The sequence below is a fragment of the Coturnix japonica genome, chromosome 1, assembly GCF_001577835.2.
Source record: "Coturnix japonica isolate 7356 chromosome 1, Coturnix japonica 2.1, whole genome shotgun sequence".
Lineage (NCBI taxonomy): Eukaryota > Metazoa > Chordata > Aves > Galliformes > Phasianidae > Coturnix > Coturnix japonica.
Genome location: NC_029516.1, coordinates 157202256 through 157224789, shown reverse-complemented (window position 1 = coordinate 157224789; position 22534 = coordinate 157202256). Strand labels below are relative to the sequence as shown.

Genomic DNA, 22534 nt, shown 5'->3' with positions numbered 1-22534 from the left:
GCTCTTAAACACATCCAGGAATGGCGATTCAACCACCTCCCTGGGGAGCCTATTCCAGTACCAAACAGAGGCAAAGCTGTGTCCATATTAAAAGCTATAGGTAAAAGGCCTGTTTCCTTGCACAACATGCTCCTTTTGGAGGTATTAAGTAAGATTCGTGCTGTAAATAAAAGAGTATTTCTAGATTTTCCATCTCTTCGAACGAACAAACAAACAAATGAAACAATCTGGGAATGGGAGAGGTAAGAAGCCCCATTAGATATACAGAAGGGCAGGATGCATTAGCTCAGAAACTGCTTTAAGGTGGCAGTGCAGCTCTCAGGCAAGAGAGCTTGTTTAATGAGCTTTTAGCATATAATCAGAGAATCATAGACTGGTTTAGGCTGGAAGGGACCTTTAAGATCATCCAGTTCCAACCCCCTGCTATAGGCATGAACACCTCCCTCTAGACCAGGTTGCTCACAGCCCCATCCAGCCTGGCCTTGAATGCCTCCAGGGAGGGGGCATCCACAACCTCCCTAGGTAACCTGTTCTGGTGTCTCACCACACTTTGTGCTTGCTAATGTCAATTTAACTGCTCAAAGAGCATTTGGAGCAAAGTACAATTTCCTAAAAACACTAGGTACTTTCCTCATAATAAGGAACTCGTGGCTTATGTATTCCCTGAAGCCTTTGGGAAGTCCCTCAGATAAACCAAAGGGACCAGATTTGACATTCCAAAATCACTGAGGCAAAAAACAAGCAGGAAAGAATTTAAAGTAATTTCAGATCTTCTCTATTCACTATGTTTAAAAACACTTGTTAAAATTATAATGTTTAAGCCATCCTTAAAGCCAACATGTGAAGTTCTTAACTTTAATGAAGTAGTAATCTTAGAGGAGCGGTGGTTATTTCCATGCTAATTTTAGACTATCCACAAATGCTAACAGAAAGGCCTCTTGGGCAACCCCAAATGTTAACAGAAAGGCCTCTTGGGCAACCCCAATCCCTGCCTCCCACTCTCCACCCTGTTACCATCAGCCTGGAAGATGCTTTCAGACAGATGGACATGCAGTACAGCCACGTGCACCCAGCAGCCCAGTTCCAAGCATGCAGCTGCCATCTGTGTTGTGGTCAGCCTGGGTTTGGGCTAGCACAGAGCTCAGCCTTTCCCTGGAAGCACTCATTGCTCATCACACATTCCCTCTTTTCTCATCAAGCTTTAGTCAGCTCGACAATCACTCACGGAATTCCTACCAACTTGCAGCAGAGTCACAGATAGAAATGAAATGCTACAAAACCCATCCAACTATTGAGATGCTGACCATGAGATTCATTAAAACACAAAGCTGATTGTGGCAGAAAATACATTTGTGATTTGTGTTTATGTCTGGAAGTTCTTCCCAGTTTGAAAGGCAGCCTTTAGAGGAAGAGCAGATCTTGCTTGCAATGTATGTTCTTTCATGTTATGCAGCCTAAGCTGGATCGCAGCGATGTCAAAAATGTACACGGAGTGACTGTATCCTGTCTGCATCCTGCAAGGATGACTTTGAAAGCTGAATGTTTCATCTCTACAGTCATATCCTGATCAACAAAGTCAGTCAATAAATAAATACATTTAGTGACAAACCTAGCTTTTCTGTAAGCTGTAGTTAAACAGGAACTCGATTTGTTTTCTTGTATTCATTTCTGTTCCACAATAATGAATCCAGCACCGCAATATCCGAGTACCCATTATAAGATCAGAGAAACCTTTGTGGTACCCATTTTCCTACAAATGACTTAAAAAACCCAATTCCCAATCCCTATTCTTTTGAAGTCTGTGCTTTAAGCCTGTGATTGTAACACAAAAGGCCAGAACTTTGGTCGGGAATGTTTTCACTAAGTGTACTGATTTTGTCCAAGATAGTGGAAAACTGCATTTAACCTGCAACCATGCAGCAACATCTGCGGTAACCTTTGTAACTCTTGGGATAGCTTTCAAACCTCTTTAAGCGTAAGCTGATGTTACCACACTGTTGTTGTTGTTATTCAGGTTGGGTATGAGGAAAAGTTCCTTCCCCAAAGGAATAGTGAGGGGCTGCCCAGGGAGGTGCTGCAGTCACCATCCTGGGAGGTATCCAAGAACCACGTTGGTGTGGCACTGAGGGACGTGGTCAGTGGGCATGGTGGGGATGGTCAGGCTGCCAGCTTACACCACAGCCTTCATCAGAGCTCTCAACATCCATTTCCAAAGTGTCTGACAGAGCAGCCAGGGCTGTCCCAACACCTCATGCCCACCTGGGGCTGAGGCCACTTTTGCTTCGAGAAGGTCCCTCCTTGAGCTCCCTCAGGCCATCAACACTAACACATTTGCCACCAGCACACACTTGTGGCCTGCAGAGAACCAGAAGGGTTTGGTGGCAGGGCTGGACCAAGTTGGACCAGGCTCTGGGAAGCCTGGTCTGGTGGTTGCCGACCTACACATAGAAGGGGGTTGAAACTGGATGATCGTTGTGGTCCTTTACAACCCAGGCTATGATTCTGACTCCCCACCACCACGCAGCTGCCTGCAGCTGTGAGGTAACATCAGCATGGCCGCCATCTACCGCCCCGTCAGCTCGGCTCCACCCCCTCCCTCCCGGCTCCGAGCACCGGACGTGACGAGAAGGAGGAGGAAGTAGCTGAGAGCGTGGAGTCAAGATGGTGAGTGCGGGGTGATGTTTGGATGCGTTTTCTGCCGCTGTTTTAATGAAGGGGACGAGGAGCGGTCGGTTCGTCTCTGTCCGCAGCTTCCAGCTCTGCCCTTGGGCAGAACGATGGGCGTTGGGCGGGCGGAGGGGCCGTGCTGAGTCACGGCGGTCCGGTGCGGCCCAACTCCGAGCTCCGCCCTACTAAATGTTTTGTTGCTACCTTTCAAACCCTCTGAAATCATTCTTATATACTGCTTTATTATTATTATTATTATCTTATTTTTTTTATTAAAGAGACCCTGAAATCTAGGACTTGTACATGAGTCATTTCAGGAGCCTTGGAGCAGTTTTTTATTTACTTTATCTAACAGCACAGATGAAAGAGGCCCAGTTCTGTTATAATAATCCTTCCTTTGTGTTCCAGGAGTCCAGAGGAGCTTCTTCTCTGTTGAAGGACAGTATCCCCATTACTGACTTTTCACTTCCTGGGCAATTTGAAGGTCATGGGCTTCTGCGCAGAGGGTATGCTTTACTTTTTTAGTGTTAAATTGTGCCATAGCTAATGTCAGACCTTTAACGTAGGAGGAAAACGTACATAATTAAACTTATAACGCTTTCATTTGTTAGTATGTTTCTGTTTCTGAAGGGAGTCAAGGAAAAAAAGCCACTGTTCTCTTTGAAACATGAAATTTAAGGAGAAAAGATGTCTGAAGTGAAATATTGTTTTCTTCTGGCAGTGCTGTGTGAAGTGCTGGCACAGGCTGCCCAGAGAGGCTGTGGATGCCCCATCCCTGGGGGTGTTCAAGGCCAGGATGGATGGGGCCCTGGACAGCCTGGTCTAGTATTAAATGGGGAGGTTGGTGGTCCTGCCTGTTGCGGGGGGGGGTTGGAGTTTGATGATCCTTGAGGTACCTTCCAACCCAACCATTCTGTGTTTCTCTGCTATAGTTAAAGCTCTTATTTGCTTCACCATTAACCACTCCTTTATAATTCAGACTGAGATAATCTTTCTCTGTACACTGATGTTTGTATCTGGGATTTGGTTTGGAATGTAACATAAAAAAGCACCTGATTAATCTTTTGAAATTCATTTTTTCCTTGCATCTCTAGCTTTGCGTGCCTGAAAAATGAGTTGGTGCCTAGCCACCCACTGGAGCTGTCAGAAAAAAATGTAAGTATAATGTTAAATGTAGCCTTTTTCACTCAATTTATTATGGTGTTTAATTTAGTGTTAGGGTTGCTTGGGCTTCTCTGCACAGCATTCAGGAAGGTGGAAGAGGGTTTTGCTTTTAACAAAGTAAGAGTGTGTAACAACAGTAGTGTTTTATTTTTGTACTGCTAGCAACTTTGTTTAATGATTAAGCTTCCACTTGTGACTCTAATATGTAGGTGGATCTCCTGTTCAGGTTTTACTTAGTGAGGTGTAGCCATCTGAATGCTATGTGTGCAACCTCTGCATTTAAGTTGGAGGCATACCTGTCCCCTCTGGAAGGCTAATCTTCCTATTTTGTCTTAAGATTTGCCATGTATCTTCATTTTATGGGGCACAGAAAGATCTATATTACATTATTCCATCTAGAAATGTTATGCATACAGTTTGTTCTAAGTGTTGTCTTGTCCAGCTTAGTCATCCCTTGTGGGCTGTTTCAGAGTGGTCTGTAGATTATAGGTTCAAGGTTTTGTTACGACCACTGAGTACAGGCTTTAAAATGAGACATTTTTACTCCTTTTTTGCTTAATAATATATGTTACTGGGAAAGCCAGAATTGAGGCCAGGTGACTTAAGCTTAAGAACTATTAAGAAATGTCTTTTGTATACTTCAGTACTCATAAGCCAGCACATTTTCATCAAAAAACAACCATCTCTGTCATGTAGATAATTGTTTTACTGAGCAGCTTTAGAACAGCTTGTAAAATAATGAGCTTTTTGTTTTTTAGTGATGCATAGAATCATAGAATCACAAGGTTGGAAAGGATCTATAAGATCATCTAGTCCAACTGTCCTCCCATAGTATGTATGATGAAGAGAAAAGAAATATCTCAAGTGGTTTCAAGCAGTCTGTAATAGCTAGAAGTAAAATCCACCATGTCATTCTGCTTTCTGTTCTTACAGTAAACCACTTTCCCTTTTCTGTGCTTGTAATATTGTGGCAAAGTAGTGCACAACTACACCACTTGGTGGAGTTGCACATCCTCATTGTAAAAAAAAATATATATATATTATATGTATATAAGTATTATATATATATATATGTATATGTATGTATTGCTCTGCTTGATTTATAATAAAATCCTGCATAATTCAGTTTCAGTTTTATAAAACAAATGTTACTGCATCTCTCTCTTCCATGTACGTTTGATGTACACATGATGGTATCATATGATACCCCAACCCTGGAGGTGTTCAAAGCCAGGTTGGATGGGGCCCTGGGCAGCCTGGTCTGCTATTAAATGTGGAGGTTGGTGGTCCTGCCTGCAATGGGGGGTTGGAGCTTCATGATCCGTGAGGTCCCTTCCAGTTCAGGCCATTCTGTGATCACTGGATTTGTTTATACCCATATTGATTGAAGTAGGATATTGCAGATCTCTTCTATACTCATACTTGAAAGCAACTTTTTCTGAAAAATACAACCATTTTTTGTTTGTGGTAGTTCCAGTTAAATCAAGATAAAACAAACTTTGCCATGCTGAGAAATATTCAAGGACTCCACGCGCCCTTAAAGCTGCAGATGGAATTCAGAGCAGTGAAACAGGTAGGCATTTTTTTATTTAACTGCCATTGCTTAAACCACATGAGGGCATCTTTGGGACTGTGAGCTTTCAGAAAGATGTCTTCGTGTCTTGAAATACAACCATTGGAGTGTGGCTGACTTTATCCCTTAGGGAACACAGTTTGGTAATCCAAATAAATATATATATATATATATATATTTGCTTGCCAAAGATTGTCAAGCTAATAAGAGTTGTTTCTTCAAGTAAGCGGGAGCAATTTTATACTCCCTTCCAGTGGATCTTTTGCTACTGAATCACAGTGAGTTCCATTAAACTTGGTAGAAATTTCTTATCCTGAAGATGAAAGACAAGAGACAGGAGATATGAAAATGTCCCTCTGTCTCAGCTGTACTCTCTTGTGAGGAAAAATCCCTTTCCTAATGGATATGCAGAAAATGAGGCAGGTGAGGGCAAAGATCCCACTGAGGATATCCACAAACATTTGTGGGTGAGAAACGTGGTGATTCAGAAGACGATTTGCTCCCGGATTTTGTGTGCCAAGCTCCTTTCTGGTGTAATTTATACCTTTCTAAAGTGTTTAAGGGAGTAGTTTGTGTTTTGGGACAGCAGTACCAGCAGTTGGGTTGTTGCAGTGATCCTCCACATCTTTATGGGAACAGAACAGGGTTAAAAAAAAACACAAAACCACAAAGCCTTTGTTTTTTTAAGTAGCTGCACTGCAGTGAAATCTGCAAATCAGGTGCGGGGCTGCTCTTCTCCAAACAGTCATGAGGAGCAGAAGATGCTGGTGTTTGGTAGGTTGTGATATTGATGAATGCCAGTAGTTCTCATACTCCATCATTGTTTTCAAAGGAAGAGGTGACTCTACCCATCACTTTTCTCAGTCATAGAATTGTTCAGGTTGGAAAAGACCTTAAAGTTCATCAAATCCATCAACAGTCTAACTGTGCTGCCCTGACAGCCCTAACCTAAATCATGTCCCTGAGCACCACATCCAGAGGGTTTGTAGATACATTCAGGGATGGTGACTCACACTTCAGAAAGAAATTCAAAGATCCCCATTTCAGTCTTGCAGAAACTTTAACTCTTGTTGTCCTTTTACAGGCCCAGCGTCTCCCATTTCTTCACAGCTCAAATATGGCACTGGATACTCTGAGGGGAAATGATGAATGCATCAGTTTTGAGGATATTCTTAATGGTAAATACACGGTTTTGAATATTATAGGAACATCTAAAGGTAAAATTTAGGAACTGTGTAGATTTTGAAAGGCAGAGGTTACAAAGATATGATGTTTTTGTAAGTTCTGTAATTAGAGACAAAGGCTAGAGTACAAAGTCATTAATATGCCTTACTTATGAGAGAAAAACAGTCCAATAGGGCTGTATTGGACCTTTCTTCCCAGATGCATTTGCAGCCATTTTTTTCTTTTTTTTTGGCACTGGCTTCCATATAGAAGTGAAGTTCATACTGTCAGTGATAGGTGTAGCTTGTGCTTCCCACATCTTTCTGTATAGCCTTTCAGTATAGCAGCCAGTATGAGCCATACCTAGGGCTTAGGGAGGAATAGAAGATAGTTAAGGGCATAAAAGCCTAATGCTTTTGACTTTTTTTTTCCAGATCCTTCACAAAGTGAAGTTATGGGAGAGCCCCACATGATGATGGAACACAAACTCGGTTTATTGTAACAAAATGTACTCCAAAATGTTTTGAGTATGTCTTTATACTGCAGATCTAAATATGCGATCACTGAATTGACACCCAGTGTTAAGCAGTCATACAGGTATTGTTTGCCTTCCTTGGTGAAAAGGCACATTAAATGTTTAAAGTCCATACATTGTTCTGTGCTTGTTGTCAATTACATAAATGTCGTATATCTAGACAGCTCGATTAATGTCTCTTCATACACTGCTCAGGACGACAGTCTCTTAGTTATGGAAATGCTCTACGTGTGTACTAGAAATCCAAAAAGTACCCACACGTTTTAGAATTGATTATTGTAGGTAAATGCATTTAATGGATGTTCTTGCAGAAGAACTTTTTAAAGGGGAAACAAAGACGTTTTCCATTGAGTGATGCTTTGTTCGTGAAAACTTCCATGTGCTTTTTTAAGCCTTGAATAAAAGTTTGCTATAAATGCTGCCGTGTATCTGTTGCCTCAGTGAGGTTATATGAAAGGACTATTAAACTTAACCTGAAGGCATAGACCTACTCAATGTTTTATGTAGCTGTTCTTTCTGTGAGCTGCTGTGCTTTAAGTTGGCAGGAAATGCTGCTCATATTCAATAGAATTGATTGAAATTTCCTGGTGGATATGTATAGAGCAAGAGCAAGCTGTTGTAGAGCAAGCAGGTTGGGTTTCACTAGTCTGTGTTGCAGTAGGCATAGGACACAGAGTGAGATTAAGCCATATTCAGAGCAGGGAAGTTGCACTGTTCATCATGTCTGTAAAGATGCTAATTTTAGGAGTCAGCCATGCTGCAAAGCAAACAAACAGCATGTGTACAAAGCATGTGCAAGAATTTATGTGGCATGCTGTTAATGCAATGGGAGTCAAACTGAGGCAAAGAGCTTTTAGGGTTAAAGGAAGTGTTACTGCTCAGTTGGTTGAGATGGAGGCTGATCTTTCTGGCCCAGTCCCTTCTCCCTTTCTCTCCAGGCTTCTTTCTGTAAGGTTGCAAGCAGCAGCCCACAATTGTGCACTGAGCAGAGGTGTGCCATGTGAGGTGTGCAGCTGGCTGGGTCAGCCCTGCTGCTAGGGCTCACCTGGGATGCAGCCTCAGACATGGGAGGAAGGTGCTCTCAAGTTCATGCAGCACTGCAGCCCCTACACTGACCTCTGGCAGACAGCAGTGCTGTCTCTGTTCTGCAGTTCCCCACCTCCTGTTGGTGCCGGTGTTCTGGGCGGCATCCCTTCCTCTCCCCAGCACAGGTGGGAAGCAACAGCACATCTTCCTGCACTGCTGTTTGTCTGACCATTTGCCAAAATCCTTGTCAAGAACTACAAATACAACACAGAATTTAGACCAAATTTCACTATTAATTTCTGTTAAAATAATCTGTATTTACATAGAAACAAATCATCTGCTACAAACTCGCATATAAAGCACATTAGTACCTTGTTTCCTCAACATTCTTAATTGTAGGCACTTGAAAAACACAAATCATGCCCTTCATGTGTTGTGGCTGAAACAGCCAATCCCACACACTGTGTCTACCTGAAAGATTTTGCAAACAGCAAATACTTGATATGGCAAAATCAAACCTTACCAAAGCCATTCCTAAAGTGCCACGTGCACCTTCTCATTCCCAGCAGGGCGTAGCTGCAGAACTGCTTTGCTACCTGCAGTGTGCTACCTGCACTGAAGAAGTGAAGGCATACACCCCTGTTTTTTTCCCATTGCCAGGCAGTTTTGTGTGAAACAGTTCATTTTGCAAATGCTTACTTAGAAAACTGCATAGTGAAGAGGAAAGGATGACAACAACGTAGTCTTTGTGCTGAAACTTATTACATCAGTGTATCCTTAATGTCTCTACAAGTACTTGCTAAGTTTTGCACCCCGTGATTACTGTAAAACTCATCTTGCTTCTCTTACAAGTTGGCAGCAATTTGGGCACCTCAGGGGGGAGGAGTGACACAGTTTTATTTACTGGCTAGTGTATAAACTAGCTAGGAAAAGCTAATGACCTTTAATTGACAACATAATCATAGAATCATAGAATTACCCAGGTTGGAAAAGACCTTGAAGATCATCAAGTACAACCGCAGCCTAAGCAGTACCCTAACTCTAACAAGCCTCTGCTAAATCATATCCCTGAGCACCACATCCAAACGGCTCTTAAACACAGCCAGGGATAAGTCTTGGTTCATGAGGACTGAAGCAAAATAGCTATCCATATTAGTTAGTTAGCTCTCTTGGAGAAACATAACTGTTTTCCCCAGTGACAGGTAGCAGTGATCTTTTCTCTCAGAATTGTGAGGCACTGGCACAGTTACGCAGAGACCTGTGGGTGCCCCATCCCTGCAGGCACTCAAGGCCAGGCTGGATGGGGTCCTGGGTGCCCTGAGCTGCTGGGAGGCATCCCTGTGCATGGCAGGGGCTGGGGCTGAGTGGGCTGTAAGCTCCCTTGCAACTCAAACCATTCCTTGGTTGTGTGATTCTATGAACTCTCAGACAGTGCCAACTCCACTCTACCTTATTTGACCCTTCTCAGTGGTCAAGACTCACATTGTGAAACCAACACTGCCTATCTAACAAAAAGGATCCATAATAGCATTGCCACGATGTACCAATACTTTGTGGCAGAGTGTCCACTTTTGCTATGCTATGCATTCCAAAAGCTAATACTTCGGATAGTTTTTGCCTATAGATCTCAAGCAAAAAAAATCCCAAAGCCAGGAGAATCAACACAAAAACTGATTTCTAGGTTTAGAACTCCCAATGATTTGCACTGTGGCCCAGGCCAAGTCACTTCTCCTTCCCATTGATTTCTGTCTCTCTCAAACAGGGAGGATCATTTCTATTGTAGAGGGAGGTTCCCAGCAGCATTTATAAAGTGCTTTGAAGATTAGAAATGTTATTCCAGTGCAAGTAAATTATGCTGCATTCATTGTAAGATGCTTAGATGCATAGTTTGGATTTGGCCACCTCATTTCAGAATTAATAGAAAACATATTTGAAGATCCACTAAACCTCTGTTACAGCCTTTCATTGGAAATATAAAGTAAGTTCAGTGCCACCAGCTTAACCGGAAAACAAGAAACATCCATGGGACAAAACACAGAGGTGTCTTTGTGTAGTCTCTCAGATACGAAAAAACGGTAAAATATTTATAATTTAAAGATAAATGTGCAAAATTTGGGCCTAACTTCACACTCCACAGGTTGGAAGTTTCCTAAGTATGACAGCTCTGTATGAAAATCCACTTTAAGGTCTAAGTCACAGGCATCATACATTCAACTTGTACTAGCATCCTCTGGTAGCTGCAGAGGTCTTACAGCAGGTACAACTACTGCTTTCCATTCAATTGCTTTCTGAAAGAAGTACCTTTTCATTTAGTAAATTTAGATAGTTCTGTGGGCTTCACAGTTAAGACGGACCTTTTATGATGTACAAAGTGGGCTGCATGCACAGCTGGCACGAGCTCTACTGGCTCCAATAGCATTGGCAGCATCCTCTGGCTAAGGGGCTGATAAGCTTATCTCTGTCCTCCCTGCACTTAGACTGACACAAGATGTATCATAAGCCACAGCTCATACTTTCAAATTTGAGATGAGGTAAGTGGCAAAAGACAACGAGCCTACCTTACTTTTTTCCCCATGCTGAAAACAGCATTAAAATCTCCATTGCTAGTCTATCTGTATAGTTAAGTACAGAAGATATAGGTTCATTCAAGTGCTAAAAAGAGACAGGGTGTAGAGTGCTATCAATTCAGTGCTTATTGCTGCACGGCCAGTTTGTGATTTCATCTGCAACTCTTGAGTTATCTCTATGGTGTCAGTATGACACAATGGTCTTTGCCACAGCACGTCAGATTAGAAAAGCCAAATAGTTGATGACTCCTCTGTTCAACTATCAACGCTGTCTATGCTGGATACTTCTTCAGGTACAAGCAGAGCCAAGTCCTCCTCATTCCAGCTTGTGCACAGAAGCCAGCTGCAAGATAGAGATAAGACAGATATTGTTAGCTGAGTAAAGCATGATGATTCAGCAGTAACAAACACACTCGATAGCTCTGTTACAGCCATCTCCCACAGCACAAAGCCCTGGACATATCTTAATAAACAAACCCAATGATAGCATTTGTCCCTTATTAGGCAAGTTAAGCAATATCATTTCTCCTGTCTGTGAAAAATACTAATTTAGCAGGGAGACTGATTACAGACTGGAACTACTAACATTTCATCTCTCAAACAGTAATGTGTGTGACAATCAGAAGGCTTTAGATAGAGGTTATTCAAAGGCTGGGACACCTGAGACACTAAGGATGAAAGGAAAGCAGCTTTCCAAAATTTATGATGATGATGGACTACGGTTTTGATTGCAACCTGGAGTGATTTCATAATTAATATCTGTTAGCATTTGCTCATGAGAGAATGTTTTAACAGAAACTTTCTCTACTGTGCAGCGGCGCTGAACCAAACTAAAACTAAGACTCTACAGCTTGGGGTCCCTGCCTTCTGTCTTGTCCCTGCCTTCTGTCTTATCACTGCTATATCCCCCAGTCTCAGCTCTGCCATACTCCAAGCAATACTCCAAAATACTGACAATCCTGAGTATCTGCTGTGGGTTTGCTATACACAACTATTTCCTAAAGTGGATGAAAACCAAATAAATGGCTACACACAAAACATGTCCAGTGAGTTAGAAAGTACCGAAGCTTGAGAGTGCATTAAACCATCCAGCCTCAATTCATATCAAAACAGAAACCACCAGTAAAAGCACTTAGAAGCACCTTCCTGAGATGTACTTACCACAGTACGCCCAGTGGAATTAGACACAGGCTGGCTGACAAGAGGAAGCTAAAGCCTGAAAACCATGCAACCGTAGCTGCATAGATAACATTAAAGACTGAAAGTGAAATAGTGCCAGTCACAACTTCTAAGCAGGCAATACAAGCAAACACGGCACCTGAAAAATAAATAAATACATAAATAAATATACATACATACATACATATATACATACATAAAATGTATTGGATTAGGAGTACAAACAAGATAAAACCAAAACCCTTTCAAAGCATTTAAACTTGTTTCAAAAGATCTATCTGTAATAGTTCAGCAAATGTGCAAGTGACGAGCTCCTGAGTATCGTGTATCTTTGTTGTGGAAGTGTTTTCCATGGAGACTCTTACAGGAGACATTTTAAGTGACTTTTTGTTGTTGTTAGTGGGAACTACTTTTCTTTGCTATTATCCTGTCACCATGTTTACTTTATTGGATCTATTTGTCACATGAAATTGAAGCTGTTCATGCTCACTAACCACATTCTGCACAGCTTCATCCTTTACCCCTTTCAATTCTCCCCACTCTTCTTAGTCTCCTCTTTCTTGTTTCCTCCTTCTCAAGTATCCACTTTTCCACTGTGGAAAAGGCTCTTTGCAACAGAGAGCAACAAGGACTGCTGGTTCAGCACATAACCATATCCTTCTCATTTTTCAAACGAAAGAAGCAATCTTTCATTGGCTCTGCACTACACATGGGGGTGTCAGCCTATCCCACCTGCATATTTTTGGGCATGTTTTCCCAAGCTGCGTCCACATTCATCATACTATAAGCAAAACCACAATAGATCAGCAGAAAAGGATGGCAAGAGGCAACCTGATTCCTGCATCAAACTACTCAGGTATCCAAAGCCACAAAGAACGCCAAGGAACCACAAAAACAGAAGCATTTGTTAGGATAGTACAGTACAAAGAGGCCTCTGCTTTAGTGTCTAAAGATGCGTATTTTTTAAAGATAAAACCAACTCACAAGAATGCTTCTATACAACGTGCTCCTCAAAATCTGGCTGTAGAGCAAAATATGAGATGCTAGAGACACATTTTAAGGCCTCACATGCTTTCTGTGTGTGTGTTCCACTAAAGAAAGCACTTCTAGATGTAATATGTTACAGCCCTTGAGATGCCTTTAAGTGGCCATGGGCATTTGTGAGGCTGGTACATTGCTTGGGATCCAAGCCTTTATTTTCAAGTGCAGTGAAGGCTGACCACTTAATGCTTATCTTTCTAGGTTATCAAGTGTGACACTAACAAAACAACAAGCATTTATTTTTCTCCATCAAAATCTTGTGAATGGAGAAGCTGTTCTACACATCACATTTACAAAAGGGACTGTAATATTGCATCTGCATCCCAGGGCTGGCTGATGTGGTTGCCTAGCTGCTATCCACATATTTGAAAAGTCATGGCTGACAGGTGAATTCCTCAGTGACTGGAAAAAGAGAAACATCACTCCTATTTTCAAGAAAGGGAGAAAGGAAGACCTGTGCAACTACACAATGGTCAACCTCACCTCTGTGCCTGGGAAGATCATGGAGCAGATCCTCCTAGAATAGATATTAAGTCATGTGAGGGACAAGAGGGTAATTGGAGACAACCAGTATGGCTTCAGCAAGGGACCAAACTGGTGGCCTTCTCTGATGAAGTGGTGGACAAATGGAAGGCAACTGATAACATCTACCTGGACTTGTGCAAGGCATGTATACAGACTGGGAGATGAAATCCTTGAAAGCAGCCCTGCTGAGAAGGACTCAGGGGCCCACATGGATGAAAAACATGAGCCAGCAGTGTGTGCTTGCAGCTCAGAAGGTCAACAGAATCCTGGGCTGCATCAATGAAGTGGTAGCCAGCAGGGAGAGAGAGTTGATTGTCCCCCTCTGTTCTGACCTCATGAGGCCCTAGTTGGAGTAATGTGTCCCCAACTCAGGGAGTCCAGAGGCGAACCATGAGGATGATCAGAGGGATGGAATACCTCTCCCATGAAGACAGGATGAGGAAGCTGGGCCTGCTCAGTCTGAAGAAGAGAAAGCTCTGGGGAGATCTAATTATGGTCTTCCAGGACTTAAAGGAAGACCACAAACAGGAGATAGTGATAGGATAATAAAGGGAATGGTTTTGAGTTAATGGAGGGGAGATTTACATTAGATACTACGAGGAAGTTTTCCACAGAGCGGGTGGTGAGATGCTGGGACAGGTTGCCCAAAGATGTTGCAGATGCCCCATCCCTGGAGGTGTTTAAGGGGGCCCTGGGCAACTTGATCTAGTGGTTGACCTAGCAGCTGGCAACCCTGCCTGCAGCAGGGATATTGGAATGTGCTGATCATTGAGGTTCCTTCTAATCCAAGCCACTCTATGATTCTGTAATCTGCATAAGTATTGAGCATTCTTCTGCTTCATAGTCTCCATAATCTTTCTTTTTAGAGCAATAACTTCTTTCAAAGTGGAAACATAGTAGAATCATAGAATCACCAAGGTTGGAAAATACCTCCAAGATCATCCAGCAAGCAGACAGAAAATACCAATATATATCTGTTTTCTTAAAGGTGACCTTGGTGTATCTCTCTTCTGAGATACAACATCATGGCATTTTTGAAAAACAAATTCCACTCACCCTGCTCACTGGGGAGGACCACTTTTGACAGCATGGATCGGAGAACAGGAATTGGCATAATGCAGAACAAAGATGGCAGTCTTACTGTAAAGCAATGAACAAGCGATGAGACATAAATGTAACAGAAATCCTGGATTTTACACACACATTGAAAATGAATTAGACATGTATTTTTGAGTGCTCAGTTTCCTAAATAGTAAAAGGCAATAAATACATACATACATACATACATAGATCAGACCAGGTGTGCATTGAAACATAAGTATCTAAGCACAGAGGAACCCCTAAATCCACTATATCTGCGTAGCACTAAAACCAAATCATAAGCCAACATAAGCCAAGTAATTTCATTCACTCTCCACACTATTCAGCTTTTAATCCCTAAATCAGAATGATACAAGCTTGTACATTTTACCTCTTCAGTGTGTTGCCTTCAATACCACCAATCACTACAAGTAGCGCAAGACATTTCTTTTATATTGTTGAGAACTGACTTTGAACTCACCTAAAAACATGAGCAGGGTTGTTTTGGCAAAGGCAGCCATGATAATTCCTCCAATGAAAGAAAATATCCCAATAAATACAATGTAAATGTCTTTGAGACATTTAGAAAACAAGTAAACTCCCAAAAAACTGGTCAGCGAGACAGAAGTGAATGCAGCTGATCCGTACCCAATGTACACTTCATTCCAGCACAGTGGCTCATCCAGTTCATACAGTGTAAAAAGGGAACTCCCCCCAAACATAGTAAATAAATAAGTCATAAATATAAAAAGTAGCACAATGATTAGAATTCTCTTTTTAGAAGGGGCGGTTTTAAAAAGCACATACACTCCAGAAAACGTTTCTTTTAGACGTTCTTTGTAAGATAACGGTGCCTGTTGCTGCAATTCAGATAAGTGCACTGTGTCTTCCAGAAGAAAAACAATATAGATAATGTTAATAGTGTGAAGTAGAGATGCTGTCACAAATGTCCACGTAAAGCCCATTGCTCTTAAAACGTAGCCAGAGGACAGTCCTGCCAATCCGGACACAACCCCAAAAATTAAATCAACCACAGCTATTCGTGTTGTTTTCTGCTTCTCGTCATGACACTGATCTGCTATATAAGCAAAGCCTCCTCCAAGGAAAGCTGCCATACTCCCAAACAGTCCCGAAATAAATGTAACCAAAAACAGGACAGAGGTTGGCAAGGAGAAGTATGATATTATAGAGAGGAAAATATCTGCAATCAAAGCTCCAACTGACGGTAAAACCAAAGACTTTTTCCGTCCCTGGTGATCCCCATTAGCTACGATGATAAAGGCAACTATCAGGCTGGGAACTGCCCCCGTTAAGTCCAGCTGCATATTAAAAATAGAAGTCTTCTCTTGAATTCCCTGCAAAGAGAAAATCATAAATAATGGTAAACGCCATAATATATTGTAAATATATATATATGATATATAATAATGCACTTATATACTTTGGCCAAAATAAGCATGCAGCATAACATTTAGCATAAAACAGTACTTGTCTGTATATTATAAAATATATTACTGCAAAACATCATTTTTCATGACTATATGATCTCACATACTGCCATATTATGCTGCAAATAGAGTACAGTATTATATATCTTTATTATTTTATATCTTTATTCTTTATTATATATATCATTAGACTAGAGAATAATACAAAGGAATTGCATATTCATAGACATGCTTCTGTAATTCTATTTCCAGTACCTCTCAAATGTCCCTTGTTGCATTAGACCCTGGAACCACAACTTATTTCTTAAGATATGTTCTCACAAGTGCTCTTGACAGAGCAATTTCAATGAAGACAAAACAACAATTCTTTGCTACGTTCATTTATAAGAGCTGGTTTTGCTACTGCGGGGCACCTCCTTCAGTACAGGGCACTGCCAAAGGATACTGGGCCCATTTTAATCCTTCAGAAATCAGCAGTAGAACAATCTTTGATTGAGAAGCACAGCCCAGGCTCTCTACTCACAGGAGATCTTTTTTTCTCCCTAAATAATCCTGGTGGGAGGGTCACAAAGAAGCAATTCACTGACCAGCACATTCTGCAAGTGAATAGAGCAGCATTTGCTGCTGACAATGTGCAGCATTATGAATGGTAACAGCACACAAGTGTGAAATGTTAAAAATTATACTGACCCATATGTATAGAATGTGAACTAACTCCTTACTGACAAGCTCTGGGTTCAGAAACTGTCCAAGTCAGTGATATCTCTATTGATAAGCCACAGCAGGTATTCTCATAAGGAGCAGTAGGTTATGCTGTAAACAGCCATTATGGGAAAAAATGACTTGATTCTTTCAAAAGGAAGTTTAAAAATCAAATACAGTTTATAGTTAATAGAATATTAATGGTTGCAAAGAAAAGAACTCAAAAGTTAATAGAAAGAAGTATTTGGTGCATTTATGAAGCTGGCTGCTAAGTGATGGTGTGCAGTAAGCTGGTTTGGATCTGGCTTTTAATAGATTTATATAGACTGAAGAAACAGCAGTCCCAGCAGCCCTTTCAAAGAGAACAACCTGCTGAGGTAAAAGAGCAGCAGCAGAGAAGGCGGTAACTGCATTCACACAAACCCTTCCTACAGGATCACCTCACAAAACAGACTTTCAGACATAGAGAGTGACTCTGAAATTGGATCCCTGAGGCATCTCACAGAGCTGGGCAGCAGCCTTGTCCATTGGTATAGCAATGCAGTGGGATGCCAGGCAGCCTGGAGCATAAAGCTGAAGGAAAGGATTTAATGTGAGAGGAGAATGGCAGTAGGACTGGCAAGGGACGGGAAATTATTTGCTCTGAAAAGACACTGCCAACAGGAAAGGAAGCAACTCAGCCTGCAGACAAATGGAGCACAGCAAAAAAAAAAAAAGCATAGGCAACTATAGGGCTGTGAGGCTGCATTTGTAAAGCCTGAAAACACCTTTCTGCCACCGGCTGTGCTATTTGTGCCATTTATTGTCGCAGGCATTGCTTCTTCACAAGTGTCGGGTTCCAAGTCTATGACCATCACAGAAATGGTAGTACACTGGAAATAAAACTAAGTATTGTTATGGATGTACGTTCTCAGTTCTCAGTCTGTGCAAAACATGCAGTGCAAACGTTATTGCTGAAACACACAGATTTATGAACTTGGAGGAAGAAACCAGTGAAGATTTGGGTCTCATTGTTTTGGAAGTAGATGTAGAACATAAGGAATGTGGCTATAAATCAGGATACCCTTCCAGTATCTAAAAGGAGCATACAAACAGGAGGGGAGCCAACTCTTTGAAATGGTAGATAACAGCAGGAAAAGGGGAAATGGTTTGAAGTTGAAGGAGGGAAGATTTAGGTTGGATGTCAGGGGGAAGTTCTTTACTGTGAGAGTGGTGAGGTGCTGGCACAGGCTGCCCAGAGAGGCTGTGGATGGATGTCCCTGGAGGTGTTCAAGGCCAGGTTGGATGGGGCCCTGGGCAGCCTGGTCTAGTATTAAATGAGCAGGTCAGCAGCCCTGCCTGTGGTGGGGGGTTGGAGTTTGATGATCCTTGAGGTCCCTTCCAACCAAAGCCATTCTACGATTCTATGATTTGATTCTATGACACCCCAAATGACTGTAACCCTGCTGCCACAAATGACCTGCAGCCTACTGACCGGACAACTAAAGAAGTACAGAAAAACTCTATTTAGAGTGAAAGGAACTCAACAGCCCCCCTTTCTGTTGTTATAAAGTCAACAGAAATGGATACAGAAAAGGGCTGTTCAATCCCTCAGTTGCTTTATAATCATGTAGCTACAAAGATCAGTATACACAAACTTGAAAATAGAAGTCTAGCTTTTTAATGTGAATTTGCTCTACTCTGAGACAAATGCTGGCACTGGAGAGAAGTAATGCTCAAAAACACAGATATTACAGAATCAAAAGAATGACAGTGAAGGAACGATTCACGTGCATATGGATTAAATTAAGAGGGAAGTCTTTTGCCCGAGGCTACAATGTAGAGCATATGACAAACAGGCTCACAAAATTACAAATATTACTGAGTGACAATAGAAAATGCATGTGTCCTGAACGATAAACGGTGTTTAATTAATAACATAGCTCTTCCTGAGCTACAAAAAGGATTATTCAAGCCAGGGATCAGAATGCTCCAGAGTGTATTTGAGTTACTTTGAAATTCATTTTAATTTATCACAAAATTGCTACGATAAATGCAAATCCAAAGAAATAATTAATCCATGTGCTGCCAAGATTATCCATTTTGAACAAGCCGTAGACCTCGAGTGATTTTGTCTTCAGATTCTTTCTACGTTTCAAACTGAAATAGATGAGATCAGTAAAAAGCTTCTCCATCCCCAGAATGGAAAGACGTATATTAAATCAACCTACAAAAGAAGTTTTCCTCCAAAAGTTGACGGCAAACACCCCTGACAGTAAAATTCACTGTACCTATGCATATAACTCAGGATGATCTTGGAAAACCCTGAACACCTACTTCTACCATCAGCAAAGGGCCTGGGTCTGTGTTACCAGATCTACTTTTTTCATGTGGTTTATGCATGAGGTTACAGCTCAGTACAGACACTGCTGAAATTAATAGGCGAATTTGAGTTCTACGTCCATATACAATGGGAACAAGCATGGTACAAAAATACAGGCTAGACAGATAGACAAGAGCATGACTGTTCAATAATTCACCACCTATGGGCTACCACTGACATGGAAAGAATGGAACTTTGTCAAGAAAGGGAAACAAACAAGTTCTATTGGCCACGACTCAGGCAATGTCTTGAAGGACTCCTACTCCCAAATATCAAAACTTCTGAATATAGGAAATCACAGAATCACAGAATGACCTGGGTTGGAAGGGACCTCAAGGATCATGTAGTTCCAACCCCCCTGCCTGGCAGGGCCACCAAACATACACATTTACTAGATCAGGTTGCCCAGGGCCCCGTCCAACCTGGTCTTGAACACCTCCAAGGACGGGGCATCCACAACCTCCCTGGGCAGCCTGTTCCAGGACCTAACCACTCATAACAAGTATGAGTGATACCATAGTTGGCTATGATAACATTGGTAAGATTGGTATGATAACATAGTTGGCTTCCTTTATGTCAAAAATCCTGTAGCTTGCAAATCCACTGTCCCCTCAATCAGCGCTGCTGTGTAAATTTCAGCACTCTGCTTCAGTGTTTTGCCTAAAGATATATCAGGTGTTAAATCTTGGAGCGTATGTGCACACAATTGGAAGGCTAAGTTGAATTTGGTGGGTTTCTAGCAAATGCAAGGTACAGAAATGGTTCTGAAATGTAGGTTTTCTGATGGATTCTGTGATTAGAATTACCAAGTAGAGCACTTAATTCTAAGAGTTGTCTTTTCCATTGACATGACACTGTACAATAAAATGCCCACAGTGAAAAATGAGGAGCTAATGCTAAAAAAAAGGCTTTGGGGGAGGAACTCACAACCAACAATAGTTGGTTTTTATCTTCATATCAGTTCCAATGGATGCCACACATTACCTTCTTTTGCTGTCTGGGCAGCCCAGAATGCATTCTGGACTAGAGTTCTATTTACCTTTTAATCTTATTCTTCCTACTCCTGCCCTATGAGGAAGAACCTACTTCATGCTAAAAATTCTGAACTTTTCTTAACTTCAACAGAAGCACAAACAATTAAAGATTTTATTTTATATATGACAAATGAGGTTGATATGCTCCAATGTTCAGCCCTTCACATAAGCAGTTTGTCATAGATTCCAATCTTGGATGTAACCAAAATCTTCAAGTGCCACCTGTTTTACTGCAGCATCAAGGAATACCAACAGTTAGTTTCCAATAACTTCATTTTCTGTGTAATTTAATCCCATTTTCTGCGTAATTTACAGTCCAGGCATCTATTTTTCTCACTTTACCACGCAGAGTCAGGTTCCACTTAACCCAATCCAAGCTTCAGCTGCAGTTATCAAGGATGATTTTGCTGAACCTCTTCTGTAAATATATCCTAATTGCCATCCCCATGTTAGATACCACAACTGTGTGGCTACAGAGTGTGTTAGAGGAATTCACTGCTTCAGAAAGAACAGTTATAAACAGAAAAAGAGTGGAAAGAGACAGTAGGGAGGTGGTGGATTTGCAGCTCCTGGATGTGCTCAAGAAAAGGGTAGATGTGCCACTTAGGGACATGGTTAGTGTCATGGTGGTGATGGGTTGATGGTTGGGCTTAGTGGCCTTTTCCAACTTAATGATTCTGTGATTCTGTGAAAATGGAGCACGGTAACTCTTCTGTTGTCACCCCACATCAGTTCTGCTAATGTGTTGCACTAAAGCTTCTCTAAAGCACCACTGCAGAGGTTTCAATCAGCACCTATCTACTCAACATGAAAAAGTGTTACAAATGGAACTGGCCACAGGATCATCGTGCCATCTTTGTATTTCAGCAAGGCAGACAAGCCCTGTTCTGTGAATGGTAGATCTGATGTTTTATATCTATGGGACAACTGTTAAACTGTACATATTACAAAGAGCACTCCAAGTCACAGCAGCATTGATGGTGCATAGACACATACACGGCTCTTACTGGAAGGAGAGCCTTCCGCTGCACCCTTTGTTATGCAAGGCCAATGTCAACTTGGGCCCAATCCAAGACAATTTTCAATCAGCAAACGATGATTAAAAGATTAGAGGATTAATTTACCTCAGTGTCTTCCTGGAGAAAATTTATAATAGCATAGAAATATTTGAGTTGGAAGGGACCTTTAAACACCATCTAATCCAGCTCACTGCAATGAACAGGGCCACCAGGAGCTAGATCAGGTGCTCAGAATCCCATCTGTGACCACGAATGTCCCCAGGGATGGGGCTCTAACCACCAGCACCCTGGGCAACCTGTGGCTCACAACCCTTATTTTAAACCTGCTTTCTTATACATGACTTATATCCCCACAGATTTCCTTTCTCCAGGCTGAGCAGCCCCGGCCTCTTTCAGCCTTTCATTGTCCTGAAAGCATGACAACAACATACAGTGCAACACCACAGCAAGTAGGCAACAAAGTGACAGCGGCTTAGGAAACTGTTGCTTTTTCTACCTATAAAAGGTTAAATAAGGTAATAGAGACAGGTTATGTTGCTCAGTACCTACAGGCTGAAGGTTTTATTGCCTGTATTTCCAGCTGCCTTTTTTCCTTTGCTCTTACCTTCTGCATGACATAAGTTGGGCTGCTCTTGTTTTGCTCACAGCGGCTGCTATTGTCGCTGCTTATGGCGGTGGAGTTATACTCCTCTTCCCACAGCTTTCGGTAAATGAACTGCTGCATCACCGGGCTCGTCAGGGAATTTGCGAATATGTAGACAAAAATAACCGGCTCCACGAGCAAAACCTTCTTCATTTCTAGATCTCGCCTTTAACACGCTTCAGCAGAGAAAGTAAAACGTCACAACGATCGACCAGACGAAGGGAAACCACCATCCAACCTGCAGGAGGAAGGAGAGCAGCACCCAGCCATCCGCCTTGCCCCAGCGCCTCCTCTTCCCTCTCCCCGCGGTGCCGTAGCTCAGCCAGGCCGCTCCCCGCCCCGTCCCCCGGAGGTCACGCCGTGTTTATGTCCCGCACAACGCGACACCGAGGGCGGCTCTACCCGCAATGCGGTCCCGCCCCTCGGCCGGGAGGGGGAAGGCGGGCGGTTCTTCGCTCAGAGGGCGGTGAGGCGCTGGTACAGCTGCACGGAGAGCTGTGGGTGCCCCATCCCTGCAGGTGCTTGAGGCTGGATGGGGCCCTGGGTGGCCTGAGATGCTGGGAGCCATCCCAGTTGGGGCTGGGTAAGCTGGAAGCTGGAAGCTCCCTTCCAACACAAGTCATTTTGTGATCCTATGATCCTAGCACTCTGTGATTCTACATGTATAAGGGATGGAGTGTAAGACACAAGGAGATGATGTTGACCTCCACACGTGTTGTACAACAAGGATATGAGACACAGTCAAAGAGCAGAAGGTAAAGGGCGTCTTTTCAGCCTTAACACCACTCATCAATCACAAATATTG

General features: G+C 42.2%; 2 protein-coding genes across 3 annotated transcripts; one reads left to right on the top strand and one right to left on the bottom strand.

Annotated features, from left to right (window-relative positions):
• Nucleotides 1-2533: 2533 nt before the first annotated feature.
• Nucleotides 2534-7522, top strand: POMP (proteasome maturation protein). Of its 2 annotated transcripts, none has more exons than XM_015852077.2 (6): nt 2534-2664; nt 3076-3173; nt 3762-3822; nt 5303-5404; nt 6489-6582; nt 7003-7522. In XM_015852077.2, exons 1-6 carry the CDS (start codon nt 2662-2664, stop codon nt 7068-7070), a joined length of 426 nt encoding a protein of 141 aa, XP_015707563.1. In that variant the 5' UTR covers nt 2534-2661; the 3' UTR covers nt 7071-7522. The 2 variants fall into 2 exon arrangements, with proteins under 2 accessions (XP_015707563.1, XP_015707562.1); XM_015852076.2 differs by lacking the exon at nt 2534-2664 and adding an exon at nt 2672-2732.
• Nucleotides 7523-8402: 880 nt separating this feature from the next.
• Nucleotides 8403-22094, bottom strand: SLC46A3 (solute carrier family 46 member 3). Its single transcript, XM_015852075.2, has 5 exons — nt 21691-22094; nt 15003-15876; nt 14498-14581; nt 11858-12014; nt 8403-11039 (listed from the first exon to the last, which is right to left on the bottom strand). Exons 1-5 carry the CDS (start codon nt 21880-21882, stop codon nt 10952-10954), a joined length of 1395 nt encoding a protein of 464 aa, XP_015707561.1. The 5' UTR covers nt 21883-22094; the 3' UTR covers nt 8403-10951.
• Between the last annotated feature and the right edge of the window lie 440 nt (nt 22095-22534).

Excerpts from the sequence above, each read along its gene's own strand:
- POMP (XM_015852076.2), top strand. The coding sequence starts at position 2,679 with ATGTTTGGATGCGTTTTCTGCCGCTGTTTTAATGAAGGGGACGAGGAG. Across the intron at positions 2,733-3,075 it reads AAGGGGACGAGGAGCGGTCG|GAGTCCAGAGGAGCTTCTTC; the intron begins GTTCGTCTCTGT and ends TTTGTGTTCCAG. Across the intron at positions 3,174-3,761 it reads CATGGGCTTCTGCGCAGAGG|CTTTGCGTGCCTGAAAAATG; the intron begins GTATGCTTTACT and ends TTGCATCTCTAG.
- SLC46A3 (XM_015852075.2), bottom strand. The coding sequence starts at position 21,882 with ATGAAGAAGGTTTTGCTCGTGGAGCCGGTTATTTTTGTCTACATATTC. Across the intron at positions 15,877-21,690 it reads CAACTTATGTCATGCAGAAG|GGAATTCAAGAGAAGACTTC; the intron begins GTAAGAGCAAAG and ends TTCTCTTTGCAG. Across the intron at positions 12,015-14,497 it reads GGTCCTCCCCAGTGAGCAGG|GTGCCGTGTTTGCTTGTATT; the intron begins GTGAGTGGAATT and ends TTTATTTTTCAG.